This window comes from Varanus komodoensis, unplaced genomic scaffold (genome assembly GCF_004798865.1).
Source record: "Varanus komodoensis strain SLA01 unplaced genomic scaffold, ASM479886v1 scaffold26, whole genome shotgun sequence".
Classification (NCBI taxonomy): domain Eukaryota; kingdom Metazoa; phylum Chordata; class Lepidosauria; order Squamata; family Varanidae; genus Varanus; species Varanus komodoensis.
In genome coordinates, this window is record NW_025335684.1 from 5407082 (window position 1) to 5423895 (window position 16814).

At 46.1% G+C, this 16814-nt stretch overlaps 1 protein-coding gene across 5 annotated transcripts in view; it reads right to left on the bottom strand.

The window, feature by feature from the left end:
- The window catches only part of SMURF1 (SMAD specific E3 ubiquitin protein ligase 1), a 55543-nt gene that overhangs the window by 3974 nt on the left and 34755 nt on the right, over window positions 1–16814 (bottom strand). For 4 of the 5 annotated variants that reach the window (XR_006415024.1, XM_044433193.1, XM_044433194.1 and 1 more), the window contains 12 exons: window positions 15911–15986; window positions 14680–14924; window positions 13418–13502; window positions 12961–13107; window positions 11172–11373; window positions 8933–9036; window positions 6541–6655; window positions 4634–4812; window positions 3455–3592; window positions 2552–2672; window positions 1541–1742; window positions 684–768 (listed from right to left, as the gene is read on the bottom strand). Coding sequence is in view for 4 of the 5 variants with exons in the window: in XM_044433193.1 (XP_044289128.1) it covers window positions 684–768; window positions 1541–1742; window positions 2552–2672; window positions 3455–3592; window positions 4634–4812; window positions 6541–6655; window positions 8933–9036; window positions 11172–11373; window positions 12961–13107; window positions 13418–13502; window positions 14680–14924; window positions 15911–15986 (1699 nt within the window). In the remaining variant the exon portion in view is untranslated. The remainder of the gene's footprint in view (window positions 1–683; window positions 769–1540; window positions 1743–2551; window positions 2673–3454; window positions 3593–4633; window positions 4813–6540; window positions 6656–8932; window positions 9037–11171; window positions 11374–12960; window positions 13108–13417; window positions 13503–14679; window positions 14925–15910; window positions 15987–16814) is intronic. The other variant, XM_044433191.1, reaches the window with a different exon arrangement.

Sequence of the window (16814 nt, forward strand, 5' to 3'; positions counted from 1 at the left end):
CAGCTGCCTCCATCAGGCACAAATACCTGAACGGCACTCGGCTGCCCGCAGTATGGCAACAGGATTGCATTCTGTATGAAGCGACTTTAACCTCTGCTGCGTGATCACCTGATAAATGATGGAACCTTCTCGCGTGTGATCTAGATCAACTTTCCCCACATCTGTGCCCCCCAGACGTCTTGGACCGCTATTCCTATCGGTTCCAGCAAACAGCTAGACAAGGGGCTGGCAAATTGTGTCCCCTGCAAATATTTTGGCATGTGGCCTCCATGAGCCACAGCCAGCAAGAGCATAAATTGAGAGCCAGTGTGGCGTAGTGGTTAAGAGCGTGGGACGGGGACTCAGGCGATCCGGGTTCGAGTCCCCGCTCGGCCATGGAGCCAACTGGGTGACTTTGGGCCAGTCACAGACTCTCAGCCCAACCTACCTCACAGGGCTGTTGTTGTGGGGATAAGATGGAGGAGGAGAATGATGGAAGCTGCCTTGAGCCCTTTGTAGGAAAAAGGCAGGATATAAATTGGGGGGAAAAAATTGTGTACCTGATCTAGTCATACACCAAGTGTTGTGTACCCGATCATTGTAACACCCATCTTGGAGTGGGGGGGGGGGTTGCCATTTGATCCAGGCAGCTGTGTGAATGGGCACACTCCACCACCTGTTAGCAGGCAGAAAAAGGGGCTTACCAGGTATGCGCTTTTGGAAGGTTGTCTGTGTTCGCATCTATCAAATGGATCGTGAAGAGCCTGGGCCCTGCCGCGCCTGTAGAACCTTGCAAGTAGACATTCTAGTTAAGGCCCTTCAAAAACACCACACTGCCCCACCAGCCACTTCTCTGACACACATGGACCCTGGCCCCCAAAACACGGACGTACCCAGCCAGTGCTCCTGTGCCCACACACACGAGCCTAGAGGTCAAACAGCACGCGAGTTCGCACATTTCACTGAGGAAGGAGCCGCAGAGCACCTGCTTCGCAAGCAGGAGGTTGCAAGTTTCATCCCCGGCACCTCCAATTAAAAGGACCTCGAGGACGACCCCAGGCTGCCCAGAACCCTGAAGTGTGGCTGAAAGTGAGGACAGGTGGGACTGGGCTAGGGGGGACCTATGGCCAGACTCATAGAATCACAGAACAGCAGAGCTGGAAGGCGCCAAGAAGGCCACTGGGTCCACCCCGCTGCTGTTGCAGGACACCACGTTGCACCCTCCCACTCAGAGGGCTGTCCGGTTCCTTTCTGAATGTCTCTCTCTCTCTCTCTCTCTCTCTCTCTCTCTCTCTCTCTCTCTCTGGGCAGCTGGTTCCACTCTCATATTGCTGGGACAGTGAGAAAGCTCTTCCTGATGTCCAGCCTGTATCTCAGTCTAAGACAAATTCATTTATTGCACATGGAACCGGAGATTTCTCCCGCGGAGATTGGCACAGGATACTAACAGACCCATAATCCTGGGGACACACAACCACAGTGGCAGGTTACTCGGGCCACAAAAGGGCACCGCTATCGCCCCCCTGACGACACGGGCTGACCCAGACCCCCTAGCAGTCACCTTGCAGAGCCTTGAAGCCCTGGAGCGGCACCCGAGTGGAGCCGGTCACAAACTGCAGCAGCCTCGCTCTTCTCTCCTCATCGAAGGCCTCGACCGCTTGCCAGAACCACTTGACGATATTGCTGTCAGCCATGCAGTGCTTGAGGCGCGTGTTGGACTTCCAGTCAGTCAGGTCAATCTTATCCAGGCCACCTATTATGAGCTGAGGCACCAGAAACAGACACGCTCAGTGGCAAGCCCCGGCACAGAGGGCTGCACGTCCAGAGTCACCGGAGGCGAGGACCGTGACGGCTGAGCCGTCTTTGGATGCGTCGCCCTACAAGAAGCCTGCAGTGGCTCCTCCGCTCCTGCCGCCCGGCAGCCTTCGCAGTTCCCTGCCTCACAAGCTCTATGGCAGCCATTGTTGTGCTGCAAACCATATCCAGCAGCCTCTACCTGGAGCGGAACTCTAGAAAAGGGGCTCTGCAAACTCCATTCAGGTTGATCAACAGTAAGCTCTGAGGAAGAGGCGAGAACATCTGTTCTTGCTTCTGCACTCATCTTTTATTTTTCTGGTAATGGAGATTGGGACCGCTTTGTCAACCTGGCCTAGGGCCCACTATTTTTACAATTTTTCACTTTCCACCCCCCTCCCCCCTGAAGAGCATCCATCCAAAAGTATGTAGAAAAACATGCATTAGACAATGTTTTTGATAAAGCCTAGGTTAGACTTCTTCATTACAAGACCAGCTTTATTGCTAAACATGCTGTAGGCTTGAGTTTCTTGTTTATTTACATATTGAGTCCTGGCCTCGACTTAAAATGATATTCTTTAGCATTAGGGATGTGCAAAAAGCATCTCTAACAAAATTAATTCTTCCAGGCAGAAACCAGATTTGCAACACCCTGTATGAAACAGGGGGAAACTTTTTTTTTTAATTTGAGGGTTTAAAAAACAAAACAAAATGGATTTTCACATTGCAAGCCCACATGAACCACAAACAGCATTAATCTGAATGATGTAACTGATACCTCAAGCTCCTTCTGGTCAAAAGGCTTCAGTAGATGTTGAGGAATAAGTTCATTAAAACCTTTTTGAAGAGCCAGGAACTGGGCCTCAATGCCTCTCATGAACCTCCAGTTGACATACAGCCTAAGAGTAGGGAGGAAGAACCCAAAATCGAAAACGGCACTTTGGGAGTTAAGAATTGTGCAAGTGGAATAAAACCTTGCGGACTGGCGTACTGAGGCTGCTGCAGATTTTTTGACCAGTTCCAAAAGAGGCAAAACTCTAGGTGGACTAGAGTCTTTGCACCATGGTTCCTACATGCCTTTCCGTCCCACAGCCAGCTTAACTGGATCCATGCACTGGTTTAACTCCTTTTTAAAAAGCATAACATGCAATGCACTGGAGGCCCAGATCATGCTGCCAGTTCCCACCAGACCTAGTGAGGACGAAGTAGGTAACGTTCCCTTCCAATCTGCCCCTGGGAAAATATTCTAAATTCTCTGTGGAAAAACTGATGGGAAGAAGGGGACACGCATGACTGTCTGGAATAAGACACACGGTAAGCAGAAGGCAACGTCACGAGGAGGAGCGAGTGCTACAAAAGTGAGAATCCTCCCTGCCCAAAAGCACAGGACCCACTGAGACCCTCTCCGGTTTCTGTGCCTTCAGCAGAAATGGTGCAGCACTGCTCACCTGGCAGCCCCAGCATCAACCACTACGGGACTTGTGACCAAATCCAGTCCTCTGCAGTGGCCGGAAGCATGCCTGCAGGCATGTCAGGAAGCCGTGGGCTAGCATTAATCTCCACAGTTGCCACAGAGAACGGCGATGATGTTAACACACCAGGAAAGGAGCTGGGAGGGGAGCACCTGCACTTCATTATTGGAAACCGGGGGGGCGGGGGGAATCCTCTTCCCTGGCAGTACCTGACATATTCTTTCTTGTTCTCTTCTGTGACAGAAACATTTCTCCCATTTGGTTTGAGCTCATGCTGTAGAATCCTGCCGAACGCGTTGTGCTCCACACAGAAAGTGTGGTCCAGAACTGGAGTGATGTCATTTTCTCTGTTGGCAGCAAGCCGAAGAGTTCAAGTCATTTCTGCATCTGTCAGTTACATGCAGCACTGCCCTTAGCTACATATCCCAACAACGTTCATGTGAAAAGCAATTTAACAGTTGCCTGTCTCAGGTAAGTCCTTTTTTATTCACCCAGATATTTTAAATAATATATACTTTTAAGAGCTGCTCTCTCAATGTTTGCTCTTTGTTTTTACTGAGAAAAGGCTGCGCTTTTCTTTTACTTTTCCTGTTAGGTACTCAGGAAAATGTTATGCTATTCTTCTTGAGATGACATGTCAGTTCTATATATTGTTCTTTAATTTCCATGAGCAAACTAGAGATCAGGTCATTGGTCAGTCCATATAATTATAGTAAATAAATAACAATCTAAAAGTGATTTAGAACCCAACTTTGCCTCCATGTCCCAAATGAGAGCCAGTATGGTGTGATGATTAAGAGTGCGAAACTGGACTCAGGCAATCAGGGTTCTAGTCCCTGCTCAGCCTTGGAGTCAACTAGGTGACTGGACCAGTCACAGACTCCCAGCCCAACCTACCTCACAGGGTTGTTACTGTGAGGATAAGGTTAAGAGAAGGGGGAGAATTATGGAGGCCGCTGTGAGTTCCTTGAAGGAAAAAAAGGCAAGATATAAATATATAATTAAAAAAAAGCTTGTCTATTGCCTGCTCAATTTCAGAGATGCCTGATGCTTCCGGTTCTTTAGGTTGCATACTAAAGATTACCCTTGTTTTGATCAGGAGATCTGACCAATGCAGGTTCAGAATAAAATCAAACTTAACAACAATTAAAACATGGCTTCGATTCAACTTTGATTATTACATCCCCCATGCCCCAGCTGGCATCCAGGATTCTCCCACCAAAAACAGCGCGAGGTTTCGCAAAACAGGTCTAGATAATTTCCTCAGTCTTCCCTGCGTTAGTCAAAAGGATTCTGGGCAGGTGTCGCAGCAGCCTGCCAGGTGGAGTTTGAAGCCCTTTGCGCTTCAGTCAAAATCACAAGTTTCCGTTTTTCAGTTCAATACTTACAAAATCCAGACTAAACTCTTGTGCAACTCTGGGTCAACGGATTCCAGATCAGACAACTGGATGGGTTTGCCCAGCAGCTGTTTGTAGAAAGGAACAGTGAAACCCCCATTGATGTAGTGTCCATGGAACACAGCCAGACCCATGATCCGACCAACAAAGTGGAAGTAAGACAGATGATCCTGCCAGAAATGACAAAGAGCAAGACTCACACCCTGGAAGAGAAGCTCAATGCTGACACCTTGTGGGTAGATTTATAGCTTTTGCTGTGTCTGGATTCCATAAAGGGTGCATGTAATGATCTCAAGTCTCAGGACGAAGATACAGAATCCAGTATCTTAGATACCTAATGCGGCGTTACAAAATAATCATCCTATAGGAAGACTCTTGCTAGTAGGAGGGCTCACAAGAGGACATAATTATTCCTCAGAAGCAAACGAGGAGAGTCCCAACATATTCTTAACAGCCTACACTTCAGACTTGATGCCATCTGACATCAAGATGGTGATTCATGTTAAAATCTGATCCGCAGGAGCCTGGAAGAGCAGGTGAGGCGAAGTTCACAGTTCAATGGGATATTGTTTGGAAAGGTTACTGCATCGGGCCTCCCCAGTGCAGTTTCAATCGTCCCACAACACTCAGTGTTCTGCCCATTGAGCATGTAGAGTCCTTGCTAGATTTTTTTTTTAACTCCAAAATCTTTTTGTACCCTGCAAAGCTTGAAATGTCCTCAAGTCTGCTGGTATCTCCCTCCTGAGCATGGGTGATGCCATTGTACTTACATAAGGATCAGCGACTGGAAAATGAGTCTGCCCTTCCGACAGACGATACCCCACTGATAATTCCCATGAATGCTTAATGCGTTCAGAAGCCACAAGCTTATCTTCCCCTGGTTTTGACACAGATGTGATTAAAACTGTTGTGCTTTGGCAAGCTACTTTCCAGGCAACTGGATGCTTACTTGGCTAACCAACCCATGCCAAGCACCACCCTGAACATAGTGAGCCAGTAAAACAATTTAGGGTTGGAATGGGATGGAAGAACTTTGTTACTGTAGCCAGTTCTGCAAGAAGATAATTTTTATTTTTATTTTTTTGTGGGGAGGGCAGAATAGCTGTTAACATGCAATGCTTGTTCTAAGGGGCAGACTTCCAAGCAGCTAACTGTGCAATCAGTGTTTAATGAGAAACTGGCATGATAATTAATAGGAATAGCTCTATTCCTTAACTAGAAGGGGTGAGGCTACACAAGTTAGTCTGTTACAAGCAGCTGATGCTGTATGGTCCCCAGTCATGTCAGGCATACTTACCTTTGCTCGTCTATTTGGGGTCAACTGGAAAAGCAACAGAGATTGATAGATTTGCTTAACATACGGAAAAGCTAGCAAGCCAGGGAAAAAGCGGGGCCTCACAGCTGGCCAAACCTGCAGCCCTGGCACAGGTTCAACTGCCCACACACACCAGGGAACTGATGTGGACTGAGCCCTTACATGCACGGCTCTTGACGTGAACCAGAACATGCAAGAAAAAGGTGAGGGAGTGAGGCAGAGCAGCAGCTGGCCCCCGACTATGTATATGCTTGGCGTATCTGCACAGTGCCTATTGCTGGGATCCGAAGAGCTTCTGAGATTCACCCACGAGGCGAAACACACACACACACCCAGTGAACATTCCGAACATGCCCAGTGCTACCTCTGCAAACTGCTTCTGAAGCTTTCCGACTTCAGACATGATTTGTCACACGGCAAAGGGGACTGTTGCTTGAGAACGGCAAGTCGCTAAAGCTGCATTGCGCTCAGGGAACCAAGCTGAGCTGCTCTTTCAATCCTGGTCTTTATCACTACCATGGTTACAAAGAAGATGCTTTTTCTGAACATACCTACACAACTCCTCGGGTTTTCAAATACTTACAGGGTTGATAGATGAGTCTGGATTGATTTGCAGCATGTAAATGTTATCTGTGGAGTACTGGAAGAGTCCATAATAAGGGTTCAACATTTCATGACACAGTAGGTACAACCACTCCCTGAAAGACAAGAGGCGTTTTTTCAGTGAGGTTTCAGGAGAGACTGGGGAGGGGAGCGAAATTTTGCTCCATCCCGTAATTTATGAATCTGTTGTTCATTGGCAACAAGACGACTTCAAAGAAAACAAAGAATCCAGACTTGATGCAATATATGGAGACAAATCAGAAGACTATGCCTTTGATCATTCTCTACTGGAAAAGAAAAAAAATACAAGCACTCACTTGTTTCTCAGAATTCTTTGGCTACCTCCCAGTAGAACTATCGCATACAGAAAATGGGTCATTTTCCTTTACCGAGTGATGGTCTAACTAAGGCGCTGGCACTGCAAGACACTTCTTGCAAAGCTGACATCACTGCTGGTGAAACTGTCTAATGGATAAATGGAAGTTGCAGACCACAGTCCAACTGTATCAATAATATCACTGGTTTCAGCTTTGCTGGAACCTCAAATAGTCCAATAAATGTATATAGGAAATCATAGGAGGGGAGAGAAATAATCACACATATTTTTAAAAACTGCTTTAGTAGCAAGAAGGGAGTTAGTTTCCAAAGGGGAGGCCGAAGCTTTGTGTGCCACAGAGGGCAAGCTAAATAAACTACTGTCTCTTGTTAAAGTTATTACAATACAAATTAAATAAAAGGACTTTCCAGACAGTGGTAAGACCTGCCTGGCAAAGAGGAAGCGCCTAAACAAAGAGAGGAACAAATGCGTTTTTATACAAAGTTAGTTTCTGAGAGAAGTCGGGGGACTGGCAGATTTTCATGTGAAGGTAGTCAGAGGTGAGTTATTACTTGGAATAACAGAGTAGCTTAACTGCATAATATGGAACCTCTGAAGTTAAATAGAGACATTGGTTAAGCCACAGAGGAAGATTCAGCAATTGTCTAGACAGATTTAAAACACAGACAAGATAAAGAGACTCTTGCAACACACCAGTGATGACAAGGGAGAGGTCAAACGGGAAAAAGTCCCAGACAACATGAATTTTGTCTGGGGAATTTAAGATTAGAGAACGTGTCAGTGGAGTTAGACAAAAGCAAAAAGTCTTACTCGGTGATTTTAGTCACTGATGCACTCAGCCCTTGGAAGAGCTGCCAAACCCAGGAAATGATTGTTCAGATGCAAGACACGGATCAGCTTTAGAGCAGGATCCCAGGATGAAAAACAGGCCTATCACTGGGACAAGAGATGGGACAGGGGGAGCCACCGCCACCAAAAGGGGAGGAACAGGGGGATGTGAAGCATCCTCCAAAGGTGCCAGAACAAGATTCGGGAAACCCCCAAACTGCAGTCCAGAGAGGCGACTACATTAGTTGTCCGAGAGCCTTACAGTATTTTAAAGGCTAATTGTTTCACTGTGGCATGCAAAAATATAGGGCTCCCATTGCTAAACATTTAAAAACAGGAATCAGAGTAAGAGGAAAAAGGGAGGAGGTGATTGTGAGCCTAACTGTTCTCAAAACAGTCCCACAGTTCTAAAGTGCGAAAGCACAGGCGCCCTGCTGGAGGGCCACAAGCCCTCTGAGAAGGTGAAATCAAGATCTCCAAAATATTAAGCATGCAATTCTGTGCCAGTGTGAAGCTCAAGGATTTATTCTTTAAAAATGACCTTTTAGAGAGGCATCAGATGGTGTGGACAGAACATACATGTGTTCAAACACATAAATTCCTAATGTTAACAGAAATACTGGGATTTTTTCCCAAGCCTATATAGCTTCTAAGTCCTGGGAAATTCAGATGCTTGAATATTTTCCTCCAAATCCTTTGCAATTAAAAAACAACAACCCTGCACCCCACCTTTCTGCTCCATTCCATGCACCTAAACCACAGTTTAGCATTATGAGGAGAACACCTATGTGAGTGCTTGGCTCACCTGCCCCTCCCTCCCTCCCTCCCTCCCCACCCCTGCACAGTTGCAAAGCATTCAGACGCTTTTACATCTATTTTGGACTAACCGCAGCTTATTGTGACATTTGAGCTCAGACAAACTATGGGGCACAAAAACCAGCCAACTTCACATGGCAGGTTATGAAGCCGATTTGTTTCAGGAAACAGGAATGGAAGCCAATAACAACTTAAGGTCTGGATGTAATGCAGACCTGTGGTTAAAAGAAACAGACGCTTTCCACCTCCTTGCAGCTATGCTGGAGGGGGGTGAATCAAAGAATCCTCGCCACAGTAAAACATGGTTTAGTGTTTGTGCTGGCACACCCACGGTAAGCTGGCTCAGTAAAGAGTTTCCTGTCAAGGCTTTGCGCTTTAGCAGACTGCCTACCTGGCCACTCCACCATAATCCAGGCCTTCTTCTCCTCGAAACTTCACCATCAGCCTCTTCTTCAAATCTTTTGGCCTCATCTTCATTATCTGACGGTAGGATTCCTGAATAAACAGAAGTACATTTGGGTCACTGGACTTCACGCACCCTCCCAGTATTAGAAAAGCAGGCGAGACTTAACTAAAGGTACGCTTCACTCCTTCAGTCAAAACCCTTTGACTAGTAACTATTCTTCAGGTGCAAAAAGACTATGGGAGACTCAGAGACCTGTGATAGACCTATGCAGGGTGGGAGGAATGGAGGAGGTGACCCTGCTTCTCGACTTCTTCTGCCCTGCATAGCACTGTTTCTTCTCTCAGGTGGGGGAATCCAAAGCATCCTATGGCCCCTTAGAAAGGCTAACGGACTGCCCCAATAGAACAGCAAATATTCTGTATCCTTGTTTACTGTCAAACTTTCATCAGAAAGTATCCTCAGTTGACTTTTTGACACACCTAAGACTTTTCAGTTTTAAGGAAAGAACAAGGGGTTCGCTTTACACAACGGCACGAGATGGGGAGGAAGGGGGGCAGCAGAGACCAGCTGCATTGTATCCCACAGTCTTTGTGCTTGTCTCTTCTGAACCAGCACAGGGCAAGCGGCTTAAAAAAGGTTGCTGGATCGATCAGTCTGCCCAGCGAAACAAGCCACAACCCCACAAAAGGCCATGGCTGATCTGAGACTGTTTCCACCTCTAACAAGCCGTGCCCAGGCAGGTCATTAAGGAAATATGGTCCCAGGCGTGTGCCAGAGATTTTAAAAAGCAGCTGGGTTTGATTGTGCAAGCTAGGATCTGATATTCTTGGGGATGAGGGGAACTGGCCCCTCCTTCCTCCGCTACTGGGCATGCCCAATTTCATGGACATACGATAGTTGTTTTGAGGATCCTGGCCAAATTACCCTTATCAACTCACCCACTTAACAAGGCTAATTTATGCTAGAAAAAAAATCATTGGGTGGTAAAAGGACAAGTTTTTCTCTCTCCACTGGGCAGTGACAGAAAAAACGCATAAGAACTTTAGCCTGATCAACACAGGCAGTAGAATGAGTTGGTAACATAGACAGCACCCCTTCAGACTATAGGTGGGTGGTCACGTATTTAAATGCTCCTCTGGCTTAAGCAGACTGTGGAAACGGAAATGCAGCAAAGCAGGCCAAAGGCTGGGTGACACCTCTTCCTGACGCTCCAGTCGATTATTTTCCCCCAGTATTTAAAAAAACCAACAACAACAGGAGGATGCTTGCCAAAGTACTCTTCTCCCAGCGGCAGTCTGGATCAGTACTGTCCATTCTGCTCCTTCAGCCCTCTGAATGAATAGCCCCCACATGCAGTGGTGTAGTAACTCCTAGTATAGCCGAGGTTCAATTATAGGAGGTTTGAACATTTGAAGGGGATTCTTCTCTTGGAGAATCCTAGTTAAAAACGTTTTCAAATCAGTCAAAGCTTCAACTAGAAAAATAATATCTGGGCAGCTTATTTATCTAAACAAACTTGAGACAATATTTCTACTGCCTGAACATGTATTTCATGGGATTCGGGACTTTCTATCAGACATTTAGTGCCTGTTAGTTTGAATTTGTTGTTTATGAAAAACGTGTCTGTTCCTCATTTAGGATCGAAAAAGCTCAACAAGGAGGATCGAAAAAGCTCAGCAAAGTTTAAACATAGAAAATGCAAAACTAGGAAACAAGTAAAACAAAAACAAGCACAGTGATATACAAGAGGCAAATGTGAAGCCAGCAAGTTAATTCAGGAATAGCACAGAAAGACAAGTTCTCATACTCCTTTGCTGAATTTAATAGCAAATCTCAACTACAATAGTGAGACATTATTTCAGGGTGCACTCCTAAACAAGTTTAGAGAAAAAAGGCCTACAACTCCTAGACTTTTCTAAGCTTGTACAGGATTGCACTTTTAATTAATCTTCTTAGTGCTTTAGGCATGTATCAATGTTACCTTGTGGACCAACCGAACTAGCACACCATAAATAGATGGAACCATGTCACACACTTTGGAAGTGAGCAGCAGCAAGACTTTAACCTGGGCCTGAAGCGCACTGCAGATTTAATTCATGTTTAGGCCTCACAAGGGCCAAGCGCATTTTATGAGAAGCAACTCTTGGAAGAAATTTGGAGCCACTCCATACAGGCAGCGGGAAGGTATTCAGCCTCATGCTATCTTTGACACAGATCTACATACCTCAAATATTTCTTCTCTGGATACTTCAATGCGGCAGTGGCCAGCTTGGGGTTGCTGGAGAGAGAGTTCGTGCCTGAGTATCTTCAGCTTCTGAACCAGGTCTCGTTCGTATCTCTGGGCAGGTAACTCCTCGCTGTCTTCTAAAGACCCCTCATTGGGCACTGGCAAAGGCTGGTTGGGTTCTTTTAGTTGGCATTGGTGACTTGGGGAGGAAAAAAGGAGGAAATCTTATTCTCAAAAAGGGCAATAAGAAGAAAAAAGTAACTTTGCGATGTAACTGTTATGGTGATGCGTTGTTATTTGTATTTGAGCTGCTGTAAATGGGCCCAGAGAGCTTTGGCTACTAGTCCATGATTATATTATTATATGCCATATAATAATTATCATCAATGTATTTTATATGTATTATTTTGACATTTTTAAACAAGTACACATGGAAACTGATGAAAATACAAATATATAGACTAGGTTGGGAATATAATTAGTTATATTTCATAAGGGATACTGTGCTAGTCTGTTGAAGCAAACACATCTGTGTCCCATCTGGAAACAAAAACAGTAATTTATTTTGGCAGAGACTTGGTCCAAATTTCAACATGTCTCAAAAAGATTTCTACATCCCTTCCATGCTTGTACCTCTTGGCTAGGCAGTAATGGAACTTTGCTTCTCAAAGATAAGACCACTTTGGTGCTATAATGATCTAATACAGATGTCTTCAGGTAATACTCTGGACAACTAGAACCAGAAGGAGAAAGTGTACTTGTTTCAAGTCCATAAATTCTCATACATCCACTCCGGAAAAAGAATTCCCAACAGTTTTGGATCAGTTATCCAAAACTTTAAAATGTTACACATTATCAGACCATTTAAAGTTCACGGCACTGAAAAAAACAGGCTCTACAGCCTGTTGGCATGTGTCTGTGAAGGGCTGGGAAGGACATCTCTATCTGTAAAGAGGGGTGTATGGACATGGGAAAGGAAGGCACTTGGTTCCAGCAAAAAACTCAGGCAGAAGGAGTCATTACAGGTGGGCAGCAGGAGGTGAAGCAGATGTGCACAAACACCCAGCCGGTCCAGGGGGATTCGATGCAACAGACATCATCTGGGCCCTTGTGCCTTTATTTCAGCAAGTGCCCATGGACAACAGGGGGGTGAAGCAGGTGGCCACCTGGAGAGTCAGGGCTGCAGCCCTAGGGGCCGCCCTCTGATGCCACTTCCATTCATGGTGTAAATCAGAGGAGCCATCAGCTGTGCCATACGAAGAGCGGAACTATAGCTCAATGGCAGAGTAAATGCTTGGGGTGTAGCCACTCTGGGTGGAATCCTGACCCCTCCAGTTAAAAAGGAGGAGAATGGCCCTTCTCCGTCCAAATCCAGCGGGCCACTGCTACCAAGACTATGCAGCACTGGGCTAGAGGGACTCTGCTAAGGTATGGGGCAGCTTCCAAAGTCCATATGGCTAACTGCTTTGAAAAACTCCAGTTTCAGAAGTAATCTGGTAAGTGGTGCATTCAATGGGTGGATGGGGAGACAGCCAAGCCCCTTTTGAGTGTGTGGAGCAAGCTGTGCAGGTTTGGTGCTGACGGTATGTTCAATTTGATTGTCAAATTTTAGCCTTTGCTGGAGGGAATCCGGTTATGACGTCCCTCTGTTAACACTAGATCGTAAAATATTTCAGCATTTACATTTTTATGCCCTGGCTGCTATGACTTCCTTCTTTAATGGGACCCTAGTCTGCTAATATAATTCGGAGACTCATATTTAAGTAGTATTGCACTGGTTCCTTACTTCATGATGTGATGGAGTCTTGGGTCTGTGAACTGCGTGGTTCTGTTGTTATGATCAACAAAATATATTCTTCCTGACACTGTACTTCTAACTTCCCAGCCTGGTGGCAGAGGTCCAAGTTCATCACAATTCACACTGTTAAGGTCTCTACCGAAAGCAGAAAAGGAACGATTGAGGCATGTTTGATTTTTTTTTTTTTTTTTTTTAGTGTAACACCAACATTACACCAGAAGTTGTCTGAACAAGCCTGAAGAAAAAGTTGAAGGTGGCAATGCTTGTGTAACAAAACCTAACGTGTACAAAACGACCTGACCCCCACCCCAACCCAAGCACTAGGCTTTGCAAAGAATCACTTCAACAGGAATGGTGGGGGGAGTCTCAAAACACGGGCACTGCACTTCAGCCACCTCCCCAAACCCAGATCAGCTCCGACTGGCATGGAGGGAAATATACGCACCTTGGTATCCTGGGGTCATGCCACGTGCTAACACCCGTTTGTGTATGTAAAAAGTAAACTTGCCCCTGTACTGTTGTCCTTTGTTCTAGACAGAAAGAGAAGGGCAAGGGTCGGGTAGGGAGAAAGATACAATAAACATTTCAAAAGAAAAAATGCCTCACCAACAGACCACCTTACGCTCAAATAATGCTTCATGAGGCTCTTTTATATTTTCATTCACGGTAATTACACTTTGGCCTAGTTGTGATGAACAAAGGGAAGAGCAGAACAAGGGTTGTATCAGATACTCTGCAAAGCCTGAACATTTATTTTAAAAGCTGATCCGGTTTTGTCACTCCCCGATTTTTAAGGCTCCAGGAAAGGTAGAAATGTGACCACTATATGTGGCCAACTAAAATGGCTTATTGTTCTAGCTCACCTCACCTATATCACCCTCGATCTACCCAGGCAGTCATTTCTGTGTTCCAGATTCTTATTTCCAAGATTATTTCCTTAGCTGAACAATTACGATGAAAACGTAATGTTGCAATTTCTTATATACCACTTTTTTTGTAGGGGGTTTTCCAGGTAATTTTCATTTTCCTCTGCCATTTGCTTTTACACCAAAATGCTGGGGGAAACATTGAACTTTAGCAGAACAGAAGTGTGTGGACATACTGTGAAAGCAATCCACACTCTGGGAAATTTGTACAGGACTGCTTATAAAAAGAGTTATTAGTGTTTTATTGAAGAATTGTTATTTATTTTGGAACATACAAAACACTCCCCCTTTCCTTCTTCTGTAAGAAATAACCTGGCCCTGCAGTACTGAAAATACCTGGAAATGAGAACAGGTAAGTCACAGAATACAACACAGTCAGTGTCTGTAACATCAGCTGTGACTAAAGACTAGTATATGAAAAAAGCAACCCACCACACACTCACTCATTCCACCCAGGAAAGCGGAAGAAAAGCCGCAAAGAAGAGGAAGGGTGCAGGGAGAAAGACAAGGGAAACCCAGACACTGGAGTCACACATTCACAGGGAATAAAGTGCCGCTGGAAAGCAAGCTTAGAACCAGCGGAGCTCCAAGGGGAAAGAGGACCAGAGCTGGCAGGAGGCTTTGAAAACCTGGGCAACCTTGCTAGGAAGCTTGCCAGGAGCGATGCCCAATGTGGGAGACAATGCCGCTTCCAGTGCGTACGTGTGCCCGCCTCCCCCACCATCTCCGGCATCTGGTTTAGCCGTTTACCAGGCTGGGGAGCAGGCGGCAATGGCCTTACCATAGCCTTCAGGCAGATCAGGCGATGGCGACTGGTGCCCATGCGGCCTGTTTTGGGGGGTCTGTCCGTGGCCTCTCACGTCAGGCGTTCGCAATCGCTGCACCTGCAATGTCTGGTCCTGGCCAGGGGATTCCACAGAACGACAGTTCCCTCCGCCCGCGGCACCAGTGCTGTCCGTGTATGGGGCCGGCTCCTCCATGTAACAGCTCAGTGGCCTTCCCGGTCCCGAGTCCGCGTAAACCGTTCTGAAAGCAGGGAGGCTCATACAGTTAGAGGCTCCGACGTGAGCCGAGAGGAATGTCACAGAAATGTCCTTCGGGGAGGAACCGATTCCCTCTTTTCAGGCACACCCTGGCAGCACAAAAGGGAGACCGTCGCCTGGGCTGCAACCGAGAGGCGAGTGTCTTGAAACTCAGCCGCCACCAAGCTCTCTCAAAGACTATGCAGCTCGTATCAGTGGGATGGGGAAGGAAAGGTAGGAAGCACGTGCTTTATGGATTCAGCCATTTCCCAGAACAAAGGTAAGGAAACCAACAACTGGGCTAGAGAGGTGATGCTAGGCTGGTTCGCTTCTCACACCCAAGAACAGGGCGGCACAAAGAGACCCTCCTGCTCTAGGGAGAGATCTCACAGGGGTGTGCGAGAAGAGCTGCGGTATTTGTGTGTGAGCTTTCTTTGCCACAATACTGCTCTGACAAAACCACCAGCCAAAGCTGGCTTCTCTGCGGTCCACACCATGGGTCCACCGCGCTGGAGCTTGACAAAGGCAGTGACGTGTGATGGTGTCACGATGCAACACAGAAGTGGATTGCCGCGTACCAGGAAAAGGGAAGGAGCGCTCTGGCGGCTTCCTGGACCAGAACGGCCTCTCCTAGTAAGATCTGAATGAGTTAGATCCTGGCGAAGGTAGAAGCGTGGCAGCCACAGGCTGAGCATCCACCCATTTCATCCTTGGCTGAGGGTAATTAGTTTAGCACGATCATTTTGTTGCCCGTTTTGCACTCTGCTTTTAAACCTGAGGAAAAGATTTCTAAAATTGTCCCCTAAACTTTCCATTCAACACAATTCACAAAAGCAAGACCTGTTCATTTTATAGGATTATTTTTCTTACTCCTAAAGCTTTACATTTAGCATTTTACTCAGTGGCTCGCATTCCCCAGAAGAGAGGGAGCATTAATTCATTTGATCGTGTGGGTTTAAAGCAAAGAGACACGTAAAGGTAAATACCTACCCTTCATTCTCCAACAGCCCCCTGCAGTCTACAACTGACCCTCCTGTGCCTATCCTGTCCCGTGTCTGTAAGCTGACTGGAATGAGAAAAAGGAAAGCCAAAATTGATATTCAAAGATACAACTTGCACAAATCTATCAAATGTCAGTGAAAATGCAACAAACTCCTTAAAGGATTTTAATTCGATGTGGCCAGCATTTCTGCTGCTTTTTATAACCTAGAATATCTGTCTATCATCTACATGTAAAGCTAATTTTCCCCTTCTTATGAAGACAGAGGGCCTAAGGGAGTGCACTGACATTTTGTATTAATAGTCATTTTATCTTTAAATTGTGATAATTCAATAAATCTCCACCGACAAAGAAAAGAATTTCAAGAGAAAAACCCTTGCCACTCCCTAAGGGAACAAGCATATGTAAGCAATCAGCACAGCACAAGATTTTGCTGCACAACAATCCTGACTTAGATCTATTTCCATCTCCAATACCCCCTTACTTTGGTTAAAATATTAAACATTCTGTGTAAACAGACATCTGCAAAATTGTTTCATCTCCAGACAGCCAGAAAACAGAATATTTGCCACTAGATGGCACTGCAAAATGGAAAGCATCCTTTGCCTGCCATGCCTTTCTTGCTTCAGAGGAAGAAGAGTCTTAACATCTGCTTTTTCCTAAATGCATTTTCCAGACAGCAAGATGGAGCGGCCCTCCACAGAAGGCAGCATCTTCTGGTCCAAGCCACAATTCAGCAGCTTCGTCTCTGAGACGGCCACACAGACACTGTGTTAGCATGGGACAAAACAAGGCCTGTGCAGTGGCTAGAACAGAGCTGGCTGCCAACAGTCCTGCCCCAAAGCTCATGTGCTACCCACCTGGGGCAGCTCTCTCTCGTAACACAGCCTCAGC